Here is a 14445-nt window from a genome sequence, read left to right on the forward strand (position 1 = left end):
GCCATAGTCTTCCGAACTGCAGAGATCGATATAAAAGCCACGCTTATGAAATTTAGCCAGCGCAGAAACAAAAGAATGGGCATGGATGAAAACTCACGCGAGGTTACTCGGACTGAGAGGTCGACTCGAAAAATGGTCTGAATGCCTCCAAGATGCAAGCCTTGACCACATACCGATGATCGATAGTAAAGAAGAACTCAGGGTCAATTTCAGTGAAGTACCCTCAGTTTCGGCCAGCGAACAGCTTCACAGTGTCCTCCGTTGGGGGCGTCAATGCCAGTGATAGCGCCTCCCATGTCACGCCAAGGGTCTCCACATCAGGGAAGGGAAGGTCAACGACGAGAGAACGGGCTTTCTCAAGTAGCTTGATAATGGAATCGGCGAAGTGACAGAAACCGTCACAACTGTGTCCGGCGTGATCGCAGAAAGGCAACTGGACCATGGTGAGGCCCCAAAAACCAGATGGGTGTAACAGTATGTCTGTCGTAGAAACCACCAATTTGCTGAGTTCGAGGATCAAAAGCCGCGCATCCTGCTCTGGATCAGGTGATACCTTGAACTCAGTCAACTGATCCAGAATATTGAATCCTATACGTTCCTCGGTTATGGCTTCCTGCATAGCAATTGCAACGAATCGCATCCCCCGGGTTCTGCTGAACCAGCGTATCAACGCTTTCAATACATCGCGGCCCTCCCATGGGACCAGAAAAAATGATGATACAAAGGCTCTCTCAAGGGCCCCATCAGTGAAACCTGCCAGCATGGGAGTGAGAGACGCTAGCATTGTATCGCACGCTTTGTCCAGGAGATGGTCCTCCAAATTTCGGCCATCCTCTGGACCTGCCGATGGCAGAAAAGAGCGGAGTTTTGCCCTAATAACACTGAGAGCGTGCGCAGTTGCAGCGCGGTAGGGAAAGGAGGGGAACATATTGCGCGGTTGTGTACTGGGGCAGTCTAAAACAAGGGGTATCAGGGTGCTATATCCATCGAGAACAGCATACGTCCACGCTTGCGGCTCAACGATGAGGTAGGCTATGGCCTTTGAAAACTCTGAGTTCCATAATAATGGTGAACTTCGTGACCCTGTTGTCGTCACTAAACATCGTTCAGCGGTTGAGATCAGAGCTCTCAAGAGTTCGGCTCGATTCCCCGCATTCAATGCCGATGGCGCAAGCAGTCCTGAACCTGAACCTGCAAAGTATTTGTCTGTGTTACATCTCAATCCTTCAAGAAGAGGGGGACGTACTGCAGAGTCTAGATATTACTGATGTAGCAGTGATGTTACTTTTTACGCTAGCCTCGGAGGAGAGCAGAAAGAGTATGGTTCGCATTGCGCCTCTCGACAAAGTGTCTCTCTGTATTAACAAAAAGCCTCCTCCCTGAGACAAGTAGTCTGACTCTAGTTTGTAACGCAGAGCGGTAGCAGCCAAATCAAGGGAGTGGTCGTCGTGTGTGGTTTGAACGCTGGCATAGAAAGTATATAATTCTTCCTTATTTAAGGTGGTTTTCGAACGGTTTTTATGATGTCTAGGACCCAAATCAGAGGTCCAGGAGCGGTCGTCCAGTGCGGTTTGAACTGTGGGATGTAAATTATCTAACTCCTCCTCAGTAAGATGAATGGCGGAGGGTTTTTATCCTGTGGAGGATGTAGGCGCGTCGTAAAAGTCTCGACAACACGCGAAGCAGTTGACTGGAACGGAGATTTGGATGAGTCCAAACAGCCGTGAACAAAGGTATAAATAATGATCATGCCCGCCGTCGCGACATAGATACCAGCCAGGATTACTGCCGCCAAAGCAAGGCCAGAGCGAGGCGAAGTAGAAAGCCAGTCGGATATCATGCTGTCTAAGAGGCCAGCAAGGAAAAGTAGTACTGATATGATCAGCAGCTGAGGCAAAGTGTCGATCAGTGGCCCCAGCTGACGTTTGGCTTGTTGCCAGGGTCCACGGATGTCAGTTAGCTTCTTGTATGTCTGCTTGTAGCGAGAGCGAGTGAGCAGTGCCAGATAGCCTCGGCTAGCGACTGCTAGCGAAGCGATAGATATCTGCAGGATGTTGTATGAGAAATTTATCGAGACATCAGTGTGAAGAGAGGACTCACGCTGAGGACTAAAGATGTTGACCAGTAGAAATTAAGGCGCAAGGCGCTTGCATCTGGTTCGAAAGCTACAGGGGCCCGGAGGCTGAGCTGAGAGGCATTGACACCGCTCACGAGAATGACAACATCTGTAAGATTAGCAAGCAGCTGATTGGTATCAAATGCGGCGTCTGGAGACAGGCCGCTCGAGGATTGCACATAAAATGCGGTGACGATAGCGGAGAAAAGCGCGATCTGTCGTATAGTGTGTTACTCTTATTACGATTGGATGTGCTGAGCATTGGGCACTCACGAAAATCAGAAGCGTATCTAAAGTGCCTTTCTAGCGATCCACGGCAGGCGTGATCGACTTCTGCATCATCGAGTCGTATAGCGGATTCCAAGCACTGGAGCTGGACGCTGGTATTTGAGGGATCGGTTGCCACGTATGGTCTTTCGTGTTCTGTTCAGATCTTTGGCCCATGCATGACGATGCGAATATACCTACCAGCTGCTGCTTGTCTGTTGTCAATCCGTGACAGGACACCATGTAACCCAGCAAGCGACTCTGGAGACGATCATTAGGCCAGTCAGGATGGCGCGGGTTTCTTTCACGCACCTATTACTTCCCCTTGTTTCTCAACCAAATGGCGTAACACTTGGGTCTGGTCCTCCAAGAGTTTCGTTAGTGTAACAGGTGTCATATCCCTGTAGTTCGCGACCAATCAGCTGATGCATCGAGCAGACTGCGTAAGCACAGACAGAGGCTGAACAAATTTCTTACCGTCGAGTATCATTTTCCGGAGCTGTCTGACCTGCAATACTATCGCGCCCTAAGGCATCAACGGACACGAGCTCAGGCATGTCGATGGCAAGGATGATCGAAGGGGATGTTCAATGTTGAGGTGGCTCCCCACCATGATAAATTTGATATTTTTCCGTTTGGTATTTCAACCAGTTTATAAGTATTATTCTTAATTATTTTCCATCGGCCTTTATTTCCATCATCTCGCTGAGCCCTCCCCAGACGAATCGACAACGAGGCGATGAGGCAGATGCAAGAATAAGTACATACAAGTACACCGATGCACCGATGGGAACAGTCAACACTACAGTGACGGTATCAGAGCGGAAGGCGATATCGTAGGCATACAAACGGAAAGGTAAAGAAAACATAAGGTCGCCACACCCGCATGACACTTCATCCTGGCACCCTGACACCTGTACAATCCACAACAAATCCCAACAGGCCTACGATACGCTGTGGATGGACATCCAGGTGATTTCAATCCATCCGCTGTCCTGTCATATTGGTGGTACAACACCACGCGTGGGCCACACTGACACGGTAGTGGTGCCACATTTTCGTACCCACTGTCCTGACTCAGAAAGTCGAGAGCTACCCGGTAACTATGGACAGTCTGAGCTCAAACCTCCGCCTTGCCGATGTTCTCCTTGGTAGCCACAAATTTGGCAAGGTACTCCAACATCTTCGCAGTTTCTGCCCCGGCAGGTCTGATCCAGTTCGGAGGTAGTGCGAAACCGTACTGTTCAACCGCGTCATGGGTATCATCCCGTCAGTGTCAAGCATCAGAATGGACTGGACAGAAAGGCTCTCGAGCGTGGGATGGGGTGAAGAGTAGATAGAAGGAACATAGATACACACAGTCCCGGTGTCCCTCAGATGGGCGGCGTACGAGTACTTGACGCCTTTCCTGGCGTACATCCAATCCACGATGTTACCCGGTGCCCTGAAGAACGATGAGTTTTGTTCTTTGGTCGAGTCAAAGGAATATACGTACTTGTACAATGTCGAGCAAAGTGTTCCGACCTTCGCGTGATATGGATCAGAAGGGCAACCCCCTGTACTCGAAGAAAAAACAGACCTGGAACGACGTCCCGTTGGACTTCTTCGCTGCCGCTGCCGCCCCAGATGCGGCCTCGAGTTGGTCCTCCGCGTCGAGAGGGGTTCGCTTGCACGAATGTGAGTATGGAGCCGAGACTATCCAGAAGAAAAGGATCATCGTTAGCCAGGACTCACACTGCGCCTCGAATAAGAAGCTTACTCATTTGCCCATAACTCCTCAAATCCACAAACAACTTAACGTCTGCCAACCTCTCGAAATAATTCGCCATGTTATTCACTTCGGGAGCCTGGAAGGGTCGATGGCCGGGGTACCAATGGTGGCATGTATCATCCGGAGGTGAGCCTGGCGAGTCTGGAGACTTCTTCGGGTTCTTGGTCTTCTTCTTGGTGATGTGGAGATCATTGTCCGCTTCGTTGTCCGCCTCCGTAATCGAATTGTGGGGCTGAGGCTCGGTCAAGGGCTCGGAGGTAAGGAGGGAGGCAAATGACGATTTCCATTTGTAGCCCTATGTGGCAAGGGTGGATATAGTTCAACTAGTAAGCACGCAAAAGAGATACGAAAGTCGTGGGGAGTGGCAATGTAGGGCAGCTCTACGTACCCAGTTCCTGTGGAATGCAGCTCGTGAGCGCGGTATTCTCTTCATCGAGATGCCATCACGTCCGAAGATCGGACGCACCTATTCATGTCTATTCCTGTACACTTTGCCTGGGGACCGAGGTCGAGTCGGTTCTTGTACCTGGAAGACATGATCAGCAGCTTGAAATTTGGTGCACGGCTCCAAAGAGTGAAGATAGCATGGCGAAGCATTGTCGGAAATGAAGAAGGACGTACCAAAAACGGTCGTGCTCCCAGGTATACACATGTCCGTCCGGGTTTGGAACTGGGACGAGATAGAAATCCTATTGATGAGCGGCGCCACATACACCACACATGTGTGGAAGCCGTTGTGAGTTTGGAGCACAGACTTCATGCCCACAGGCTAGAGAAGGTTAGAAGACTGGTGCTTACGTATTTGTCCAGCAGATGGCCCAGTGATTCACTCTCGGAGGTGTTGGCTGCGAGTGCGTGGGCGAGATAGAGAGCTGAGGCAGTTGCCACCCACTACATCCACCGAATCACGAAGCAGTCAGTTCAAAGGATAGAAGACGAATGAGACAATTGTTGAAGAGAGCATAGAAGGACCCGAGTATTCAGCGCGAAGTGACTAAAAGATGTACGGGAGACGACAAGTTAAACAACGGAACTCACCTCCCTCGCATGTTGTGCGCCCGTAATAATGAAACCAGCTTTTCCACCTATTTCCACTCTCTCCTTATCTTTCCTCCTTCTCCCGTTCTTTCCCTTTGGTTTCTTGCCCTTCTTTCCCTTCTTGCTCTTATTATCCTTATTCTTCTCGGCATGCACGCCCTGTGACCACTCCTCATTTCCCACAAGCTCTGCAGGAGGAAGCTCGTCGCGGAGGGTGGCACCCTTCTCCTTCTCCAAATCTTCTTCACCACCGAAGTTAAAGTTAGCACCACTTTGATTATCGTCAGCGGAGGGCGTCCGTATCTCCATCGCGTACATTTCGCGCCCTTCGCCCGTATGTCCAAGCGGAACGAGCGTGATCTTCTCAGGGTATTGAGCTGCGAGGTCGTGCATGAAAGCGTAGATGTCGTCCAGCGTATGATATGTGGAGTAGAATGTCGAGTCGGCGAGCGAACTGAGGTTCCATGGGTCTGATTCGAGTTCTGTCTGGGACGAAGTATGCAGGTCCATAGTTGGTAGAGAAACTCGAGGTATCGCGGTATCGTGGTAGGCATATGGAGCGAGGTGGTTGAAAGAATCCTGAAGTGAATGGGGAGATGAAGAGGAGTCGGAGAGAAAGGGTTGCCGAGGGAAAAATATGTCGACATGCTGCGGGGTGGCTTGCCATACATCCCAATCGCGTTTCTGTTTGTATGATAACCGGCGTGTTCATAATTTCAGTGTCGGTGGGATACCACAAGTAACAATTGGGCATGATTGAGGACAACACACTCACCTCGGCCAGCTGCAACACTTCTGACATCTCGGTCTCCGAAAGCAACGTGAACCTCCTCAACACGCCAGAGTCAATCGGGGCAGTGATATCTCCAGCGCCCGTAACTTCATTCGATATATGACCCTCCGTCAATGCTGACTGCGAAAAGAAGCGTTGCGCCCCCTGAAAGTCGACCTCGAGCTCATTGCCAGAGACCTTGAGAGCACATGTTGAAAGAAGAAAAATACCACAGATCCTTAGAAATTGAAAAGCTAGCGGAATTCTGAGCATAATATTCGACCAAGTACTATCATATGGTGGTGGTGGGCAGACACGGACTTTAGTGGTCTTCGCCACACTGCGAATGAAGGAATATCGTAGGAATATCGAGCATTTGTATTTCTGCTCGTGCGCCGTGGTTAGGGTTGCTTCTGCATGTATTAGACGCCACCACCACTCCTCATCAACTCTCACGTCGACAAGTTCACTCGTGCCACGCACGTTTGACCTGATGCAAAGGACTATAAGTATCGGGGCTAATCTTGTCGTCTTTTCTCAGATAGAGTCCCGTCGCCTCTGTTAACTTCCTATGGGTCAAAACCAGTATTCATGTCCAACTTCGTTATACTGTGGCAATCGTCAACTCTGAGCTCTCCACCTGCTGGCTATGGAACCTATTGCTCCGTTGTGATATTTCTCAGCTTAATTGCTAGGCCTGACGGTTCTACGAGCGACATATTGCGACAAGGCTATTGAGAAGATACACACTCAAAACGGGAGAAAGCCGGACCTGTGGGTTGCAGAGATGGCCGCTTGACTTGATCCCTTGACCCCTTTTTTACCTTCATTAGGGTTCGATTTCCTCCGCGATTCCTCATGCTAGCAAGGTGCACGCGGAACAATCCTTCTGTAGCCTCTGTTTTTCTGTTGCGATATCGAATCGGTGGATATTCACTTGGACAATTCCTCCCGCTCCCTTCATATGGGATCTTCAGTCGCAAGGTGGGACTGTTAAAAGTGCCGTCGCAATCCTCTTGATGACGAGTGACCTTCACCCTCGTAACGACTGTGCATCTGCGCGGTCCGCTCTGGATGGTCCCGGTCCGTCCAAAGGCTACATAAAGGACAGGTCTCGGTGTTGTGCTTGATATACTCCTTTTCTTTTCTCTCTCGTCATCGACGGTCATCCTGCCCGTCCCGGTGTAGCGCAAATCATGTTCTCTATTTTTACCATTATATCTGCTCTTCCTCTTGCAGTCTTCTCCCTTTCCCCTCCTTCCTCACGCACCACGCCCCCAACCGGCGCCTTCATTGTTCGTTCTGGAACTACGTCATCCAGCGAATATGCCTCTCTCACTGAAGCCGTTGCCGCTCTTCCTTCCGGCACGAGTGCAGTTACCATCTTCATGTATCCGGGAACATACTCGGAACAGGTCGACATCACTCGGGCTGCTGTGACGGTCAGTTTTTCTCCTATCCTCACCCACAAGTTATTCAGCTATATCCCGTGGCACACGATATCAACTAGATTATGGGCTACACTGAGGATCCTGGCTCCTACACCTCCAACCAAGTGACCATCACGGCAGGAGAATCAGCGGGCACGGCTGGCTCAGATGATGCCTCTGGTACATTACGCCTTCATGCGGACGATATCGCGCTGTACAATATCGACATCAAGAACACCTTCGGATCCGGATCGCAAGCTATTGCGTTATCGAACTACGGTAACCAGGTCGGGGTCTATGCCTGCGGGCTTTATGGCTACCAGGACACCCTCTTGGCCGAACAGGGCCTCCAGGTCTACCTACAAAGCTATATTGAAGGTGCTGTTGATTTTATGTGGGTAGCCCTATTTCCCATCAAGTAGATGTCATACCACTGACGATCTTCGAATATGGTATCGCTAGTTTTGGTCAAACGGTATGTAGATCTTCTGAGATGCATTCTACAGTTAATAGTTCACGACCTATCTTCCGAACCTTTTAGGCACAAGGCTACTTCGAAGGCAATACCCTCGCAGTTTCTGGGACCGGTTGCATCACCGCTTCCGGCAGAGACGAGGACAATGATGCTATATGTGCGTACTTCTTCACGTTTTCATTCCCATCGGCATGCTTACACTCCACGGACTGGTCGCGTCTGACCAACAGACCTCTTCAACCACAACACCATAATCAAGGCTTCCGATGCTACCACTATCGATTACACCTACCTCGGCCGACCTTGGAGCGGTACTACCAGTCCCTGTCCCTTTCCATTCTCAGTACTGATAATTGATTCGTTAATAGACTTCGCGCAAGTTATATTCTTGAACACAGAAGTCGAAACCGCTCTCGAAGCCGCTCTGTGGATGGAATGGTCGAGTTCTGAGCCTAACACCGACCACGTCGTCTTTGCAGACTATAACACCACTGGGTCTGGCGTTCCCAGCTCGCTAGACCGGCCCAGCTGGGCCACAGCCTTGACATCCAGTGAGGCGGCGGATTACACGCTTTCTTCCGCTTTGGGAACGACCTCTTGGGTTGACTCTGACTATTTGATGTGATCGTACTCTTTTGTGACTGGCACTCTGTTGAACCACAAAATTTCAGTCTAAGTGTTGTGACTGGTTTCGTCGCTTTTTGCAGGCCGTGCGCGTGATCGACTCGGTCGACATCGAGTCCCCTATTTTGTCTGAGGGCTTCACAGTCCGACTGGAGGATGTATACTTTCGATCCTTTCGCGAGGTTATGAAAGTGATGGTATAGGCGCCAAGGACCGAGTCTTGCTATTTTCATCTGGGTGTATCACATGTGGCCCATGCGTTTGCCAGACCTCTGCTAACACCGCTAGGTGTCTTTTGCACGCTTTCGCCGTGCAGATCAAGCGGAAGTTCAATTCACAATTATGCCCTACGAACCCAACAGACAGCACCTGGATAGGCTGTGGGCGAAGCGATTGGGGTTGAGTCGGAGGTAGAAAAGGTAGAACAGAATATACTCTCTTTTTGACGGGAGGACGGACTTCATTGGCTAGGTGTACCTTATATCCGGACCTCTGGAGTGAAGGGAGCCTCGAGCCACTCATCTCAAATCTTTGTAGCTGATTGGCCAGACACCGGATTCTCGCTTGTTCCACTGCATGACTCTCAAGCCATCCCCAGAGCGTACGGAGGAAGGAATAACTTCTTCAAGAAACACTTGGTACACGCGGCCAATACCAAAACTTCTCGTCTGCAGCCAGACTCTCGAAGACACCCGACGCCACCAGGATGCTGTAACCGAGTTCCTGGGTGAAGGGCATCCGATGTTGGGACATTCCCTCAATAATTATGCTGCATCTATTTATCCGTGGGGCCTGCCACCAGAGTCTGTTATACTTATCGAGCGTTGCGACATGAGCTAACTGACGTGTACGAAGCCTCGTTATACTGCGGCCAGCATATTCAGGAAGTCAGCAAGAGACCTAAGCACTTATGTCTACCGCACCTCTAGAATGACAGCCAGACTTATATGAGCGGCGAATCTGAAAGGCCGATACCTGAGTGAAATGGATGTGCCATGATTTCTTTAAAGAGGTGTGGTTATCTCCCGTTCTCCCCTTTAGGGATTATTCATGCCAAAACCCCATGCACGCGTGTACCAAGCGACTTTCCCACCGACATTGTGCCGTGCTCCGGACTTTCCTCCCTATGTCGAGAATGACCTAACTCGTAGCCCCATAAACAAGGCTGATTCCGGACATACTGAGTTGCATAACGACCCTTCAGGAGCGAATGGTTAGAGAGCATAAACCGTGTATACCGGTCAACTTTTCACATCTGGGCCAAGATCCGGTGAATGATTCACTCCAACTCGCAGAGTATTTTTGAGCAAGTGTGATACGGAAGAGATCAGCCTGAGTAGCCTCGAGGGTTGATCGGCCTCTTCTAATCGTATCTCGTCCCTGTCATCCCGGTAAGTAAGTTAGGGTTTTCTCCGCCAACGACAGACGTCGTATCCAACGACATGTGAGGGGGATTTATAACACGCTGTACAGGCAACAGCGTTGATGGTGTATGTGTGATCCAACATCCGTCAGGACATCGGCCATAGGCGGGGAAAAATGCTATTAGAAGCACCAGTGAGAGGATCAATATAGGTGTTCAGCTCGTAATATAACGTCCGCCGTTGAACCACGATCCGCCACAAAGTTCGCTTGGGATACAGAATATTCCGGTGTGATCTGAAGGAGTTCTAACTGAAACCAACTGAAACCTCTCAGCGGCAGGGAGAATAACCTGCTTCATGCGTGTATCCAAGATGATATCGGAAGTTATAAGGCACCCTGCGTATCTGGACGGTACTGCTGAGATGGTCATGGCAATATTCGTTCCGCACCTGCATGCTAACACGCCTCGATGACAAGAGAAGGGAAGCATTCGATTGAATTAGTAGACCGTCTTCTGTTCAATACATCTGGCGCATGTTTATTATGAGCACCGTTTCCTTCATATCGTAGGAAGCGCGTCTGATTCGGAAGCTCCAGACTGACTTGGAGGCAGTAACCGCAGGTAACCGCACAGCCCAAACCCACGATCAAGACATATTGCGGCTGCCACAACTACATTTGGCCACAGTTGGTCTGGTGGCCCGGCGAAGCACTCATAACTCACTCCTCAATGCCGTTGAAGTGTGTCCACAGGCGTAGGCGTTGTTCCATTTAGAGAAAACCCTATAAGCGCCACTAGTAGCTAAAACTTCTGGCCTTCAACGGAATCCAAGGAACGTCAAAGAGCACGGCGGCCATTCATCAAATGGAAGTATAGTTCCATTCATGTATAAACGAATACTTTGTCCACGCACCTAGCAATGTGGTATAAACAGAACCCAATATGGGTAATGTGCGGGACACAAGCCTGCATGGGATATAAGGCATGAACTGGAAGGGCAAAATATGAGATGGATCTTGACGATTCGGAACACTAATAGCTACGTTGAATGGTCTTGTCAAAGATTCTTCTCTACGAAAGTACCCGCTAAGGACTCACATCGACTATATCTCAGCCTCTCCATAAATTATACCGAAGTGGTGAAAGCCCATTCATATCCATCGTTCCCATGTCCAAACGAAGAAGGTAGTTGGCGAGGTTATTGGAGAACGCCGTGATGCATAGGGTCCTGTAAATAGACTACCGACATGAGTGACATGTATAACATGAACACGTACATTGACGCAAAACGGCAGCGAAGGCTAGCGAAGTTCTGATCGGTGTGACGGAAGCAGGATTCTCTATGTGCGAAAGTGCCATCCAAAATAGCGCTTGATCGTTCCCCAGGTTTTTGGATTTACCTCTAGGAAATTGGAAGTGAACGCTGCACCGAAGACGGTCGTTGATCTCAACCAGTATGAAAACCCCTACGATTTCGTACGGCATGGCAGCAGAGGTTGCTTGCATGATAGGGTGAGACGATCAAAGCTGTAGCAGGAGACATAAATAGGTGTTCCTCGCTGAGGCCCTATTGAGGAAAAAAATCGAGAGAGTCAGGCGACGGGGCACACTCTATTTCAGGATAGTACACGGACTTACCGCTCTTGAGAAGGCGCTCGACTACGCACGAGCATGGATGATACGTACACGATTGTATAGACATGATCAAAGGTTGGTCTGGGCCAGACATACGGCAGGTAACACTGGTGCCTTCAACTCCGTGCCGTTTCCGAGATACCATGAACCAGCACTGATACCCGGGTACAAAGATCCAGGGTGCACTCTCTCCGAAGGTGCGTGGGTGATTCGATCTCTTGTGGGAGAAGGCCATAAGAGGGCGGAGAATGATTTGACGAAGGTAGCTTCTCGCTCCGCACCCTCATAGGCCAACATGCAAAAGTCATCATCGTCCAGCGCATCAAACGCTGCAGTGCAACCTTTCACCGGAATTGTTGCCACCACAGTCGACGCTCTGCGCCTGGTCATAGCAGCTCGGTGAGTTGCTCTCAAACTCTTTCCAATAACCGCAATTCACTCCCTTTCCTATATCCTAGTAAGGGCATCATCCCACGCATCACGAGAAGGTTAGCGTTTCGCTCAATTGTCGGTCCCCGCTCTCATCAGCTCGCGCTTCGTAGGTTGAATGACGCGGAACGGCGGGACATGGTGAAAAGTGGCGCTGTCTTTATCTTTGCTACGGAAGAGAGTGGTATAAAACGATGGACGGAAGGACTTGCATGGTCTCCGTCACGTATAGACGGGAATTTTTTGGTGAGTATTTCGTACGCCGAGGCGTGTTGAAATATGTGTGGCGTGGGTCGCGATTATCATAGCGGAGGTGCTAGTCCAAACATCCACTGATATCGCTCTCCCGCAGATATACCGCGAGGTCACGCAGACCGTCGAGCGAGGCAGCCACAAAAGTGCCGTCAGTAGTCCGGTCTCAACGGCTTCCCTGTCCCAAGATCAGCATGCCTTTGGCGCGAGCTCGTCTCAGTATGACAGCACATTAGGACCCGTGAAACCCAACGGTCTGACCAAGCGAGTTAGTAGTCTCCATTCAACTATTCACCTGTGCCACTACTCACACCAACCAGACGGTGACGATCAAGGTTGACGGCATGGACCACCACGTTGTCTCGTACTATCGAGACGATGACGTTCGTCGCGGTCAGCTCAAGCGACCAACTGCCAATCCAACGATGTTGGCCCTCGCGATACCTCCAGAACTAGTCAAAGCCACAAACTTTCGTCATCCGCCGCGTATTGAGATCGGGTCGGACAACATGCCACACATGTGAGCTCGAACGACGGCTTCGGGGTCTTGTTCCGTAACTTAACGGGTGCCATCTAGCTACGACGACGAAGAAACCGCCTATGAAGCCCGCGTTCGCGCAGCCAATGCTCCTTCTCGCTCCCCAACCACCCCGTCTGCGCTATATTCAACTGCTCCAGAGCTTCGTAGAGGCTCCACAAGCTCCAACCCCCCACATAGCCCAACTTCTCCGACTGGATATTCGTCCTCAGGCTCCGGCCACCCGAATAGCTCGCTCTCAGGAGCTCTGGATAATACGACATACCTGCCCTATCACAGATCATCGCAGGCCCCCACTAGCTATCGCGCGGCAGATTCCCCTGGGTCTGTCTCTGGTTCTCAATACAGATCGATGCAAGAGAATGAGATGGGAAGCGATCCCCGACTCTACCGTACGTCTGACGTCTCTATGAGAGATCCTCAGAGTTCAACGGCAAACACGTCGACACAGTCAGAAATCTTGCTTCCCGGATTCTGCTACATTGATCCTCCGAATACGGGGACAACATGGAGTTCGACGGCTGATCCCCGCTACAGCCCAACGAACGTTGGCTTATCCCGCCACTTTAACGAGCATCATCGGTATACGATAGAAGATGGGGCAGGACCATCCCAGGCCACCACAGACCCTCAGGCCTATGCGCGAGGCACATGGCCCTCCAACGGTATGTCGTATGGCGCGGACTATACCTCGTCGCAGCAGCAAAGAGACACTCGCTCTCGAGATAGGTCAGATACTTGAAGAAGAGGAGGGAGCGGTGAGCCAGGGGGTGCGTGTTTGAGGGTCGGCTAAGGAGTAGTGGGTCGGCTTGCAGGGTTCGTTTTTCTTGTACTGCGCTTCTACCCTATATATGCAGTCGGACGCTTGTGCGAATGCTACCATGGACAGACCTATGCCCGTGTTGCCGAATTTTCAGCACATATCTCTGGATCGATCATATGATACCATGCATACATCTTTGAGTATTCGTTTCCTGCCATTCCTTTCACGACTGTATGTTAAGCTTCGAGTAACCCTGTGGGCCTCATAACTTGTAGCACACTCAGCTACTCATCATCCTTATAAGGCTTTGGTTAGTGCTTGTTCGAGTCTTTGAGTTGTTGAAATCACCTTAGCTCTACTGTCCGGCACGAACAGCGGTCGTATATGAAGCATCTAACCTGGGATAACCTGACTTATGCTGAGTCGGCCCGCAGCGCTAATCTGAGCTAGATGCTACAAGGCGCTCGTCAAACACTTGTGATCTGATACAATGAGTAAAGGGTGAGCCATCCTCGAAAACACACGGTGTTTGACGACGCATACCTCTGTCAAGTGTCCTTGGGCGAATGATCAATCCAGACTTTGGCTCGTATCTCTTCTGCTCGTAGCCCCTGCTCCCCATTCCTGGAATGGAGACTAGGGTGCATGAAGAAAATGGGCTGATTATTTCCATGCCTTAGCCATGATCGAGGCAGCTATCTTATCCGTGCCTCTGGTCGCATTTGGGAACCGGGCTTGCACGAACCTGGACGCGCGGAAGGCTAGATTACCTCCGATGCCGGCCTGGTGGATGCTTTCGAAGCGGGATTGTAGCTTCTAAGGTTTTGGTTCTTGACTTGAGAGTATTTTAGGCTGAAATTTTCTGACATGTCAAAAACAAAGGGTGGTAGTAGTGTTGATCAGCAGATGTCACACGTAACCCAAGGGTATGCAAGGGGTATATAGACTCGCCGTATTGATTGCAGGACA

At 50.4% G+C, this 14445-nt stretch overlaps 6 protein-coding genes across 6 annotated transcripts; 2 read left to right on the forward strand and 4 right to left on the reverse strand.

The window, feature by feature from the left end:
• Positions 1–223: 223 nt before the first annotated feature.
• On the reverse strand, positions 224–619 carry STEHIDRAFT_159445 (uncharacterized protein; the record flags this gene model as incomplete). The annotated part of the gene is made up of 1 exon (XM_007306906.1): positions 224–619. One exon carries the CDS (start codon positions 617–619, stop codon positions 224–226), a length of 396 nt encoding a protein of 131 aa, XP_007306968.1.
• A 1448-nt stretch (positions 620–2067) lies between these two features.
• On the reverse strand, positions 2068–2325 carry STEHIDRAFT_62042 (uncharacterized protein; the record flags this gene model as incomplete). The annotated part of the gene is made up of 1 exon (XM_007306706.1): positions 2068–2325. A coding segment is annotated over one exon (258 nt), but the record flags the coding sequence as incomplete, so codon positions are not given.
• A 94-nt stretch (positions 2326–2419) lies between these two features.
• Positions 2420–2940, reverse strand: STEHIDRAFT_132951 (uncharacterized protein; the record flags this gene model as incomplete). The annotated part of the gene is made up of 4 exons (XM_007306907.1): positions 2420–2529; positions 2585–2644; positions 2696–2784; positions 2861–2940. The coding sequence occupies 4 exons, from the start codon at positions 2938–2940 to the stop codon at positions 2420–2422; spliced, it is 339 nt and encodes a 112-aa protein (XP_007306969.1).
• A 162-nt stretch (positions 2941–3102) lies between these two features.
• STEHIDRAFT_82714 (uncharacterized protein) lies at positions 3103–6335 on the reverse strand. The gene is made up of 11 exons (XM_007306766.1): positions 5968–6335; positions 5193–5876; positions 4953–5045; positions 4776–4843; positions 4621–4680; positions 4543–4549; positions 4143–4449; positions 3963–4078; positions 3879–3907; positions 3743–3827; positions 3103–3623 (listed from the first exon to the last, which is right to left on the reverse strand). The coding sequence occupies exons 1-11, from the start codon at positions 6235–6237 to the stop codon at positions 3504–3506; spliced, it is 1839 nt and encodes a 612-aa protein (XP_007306828.1). The 5' UTR covers positions 6238–6335; the 3' UTR covers positions 3103–3503.
• An 825-nt stretch (positions 6336–7160) lies between these two features.
• On the forward strand, positions 7161–8494 carry STEHIDRAFT_61926 (carbohydrate esterase family 8 protein; the record flags this gene model as incomplete). Its single annotated transcript, XM_007306700.1, has 6 exons — positions 7161–7406; positions 7475–7788; positions 7857–7869; positions 7936–8026; positions 8100–8180; positions 8238–8494. The coding sequence occupies 6 exons, from the start codon at positions 7161–7163 to the stop codon at positions 8492–8494; spliced, it is 1002 nt and encodes a 333-aa protein (XP_007306762.1).
• Positions 8495–11789: 3295 nt separating this feature from the next.
• On the forward strand, positions 11790–14296 carry STEHIDRAFT_159448 (uncharacterized protein; the record flags this gene model as incomplete). Its single annotated transcript, XM_007306908.1, has 6 exons — positions 11790–11893; positions 11953–12169; positions 12276–12443; positions 12496–12695; positions 12753–13378; positions 14157–14296. The coding sequence occupies 6 exons, from the start codon at positions 11790–11792 to the stop codon at positions 14294–14296; spliced, it is 1455 nt and encodes a 484-aa protein (XP_007306970.1).
• Between the last annotated feature and the right edge of the window lie 149 nt (positions 14297–14445).

Source organism: Stereum hirsutum (assembly GCF_000264905.1).
Source record: "Stereum hirsutum FP-91666 SS1 unplaced genomic scaffold STEHIscaffold_12, whole genome shotgun sequence".
NCBI classification, from domain to species: domain Eukaryota; kingdom Fungi; phylum Basidiomycota; class Agaricomycetes; order Russulales; family Stereaceae; genus Stereum; species Stereum hirsutum.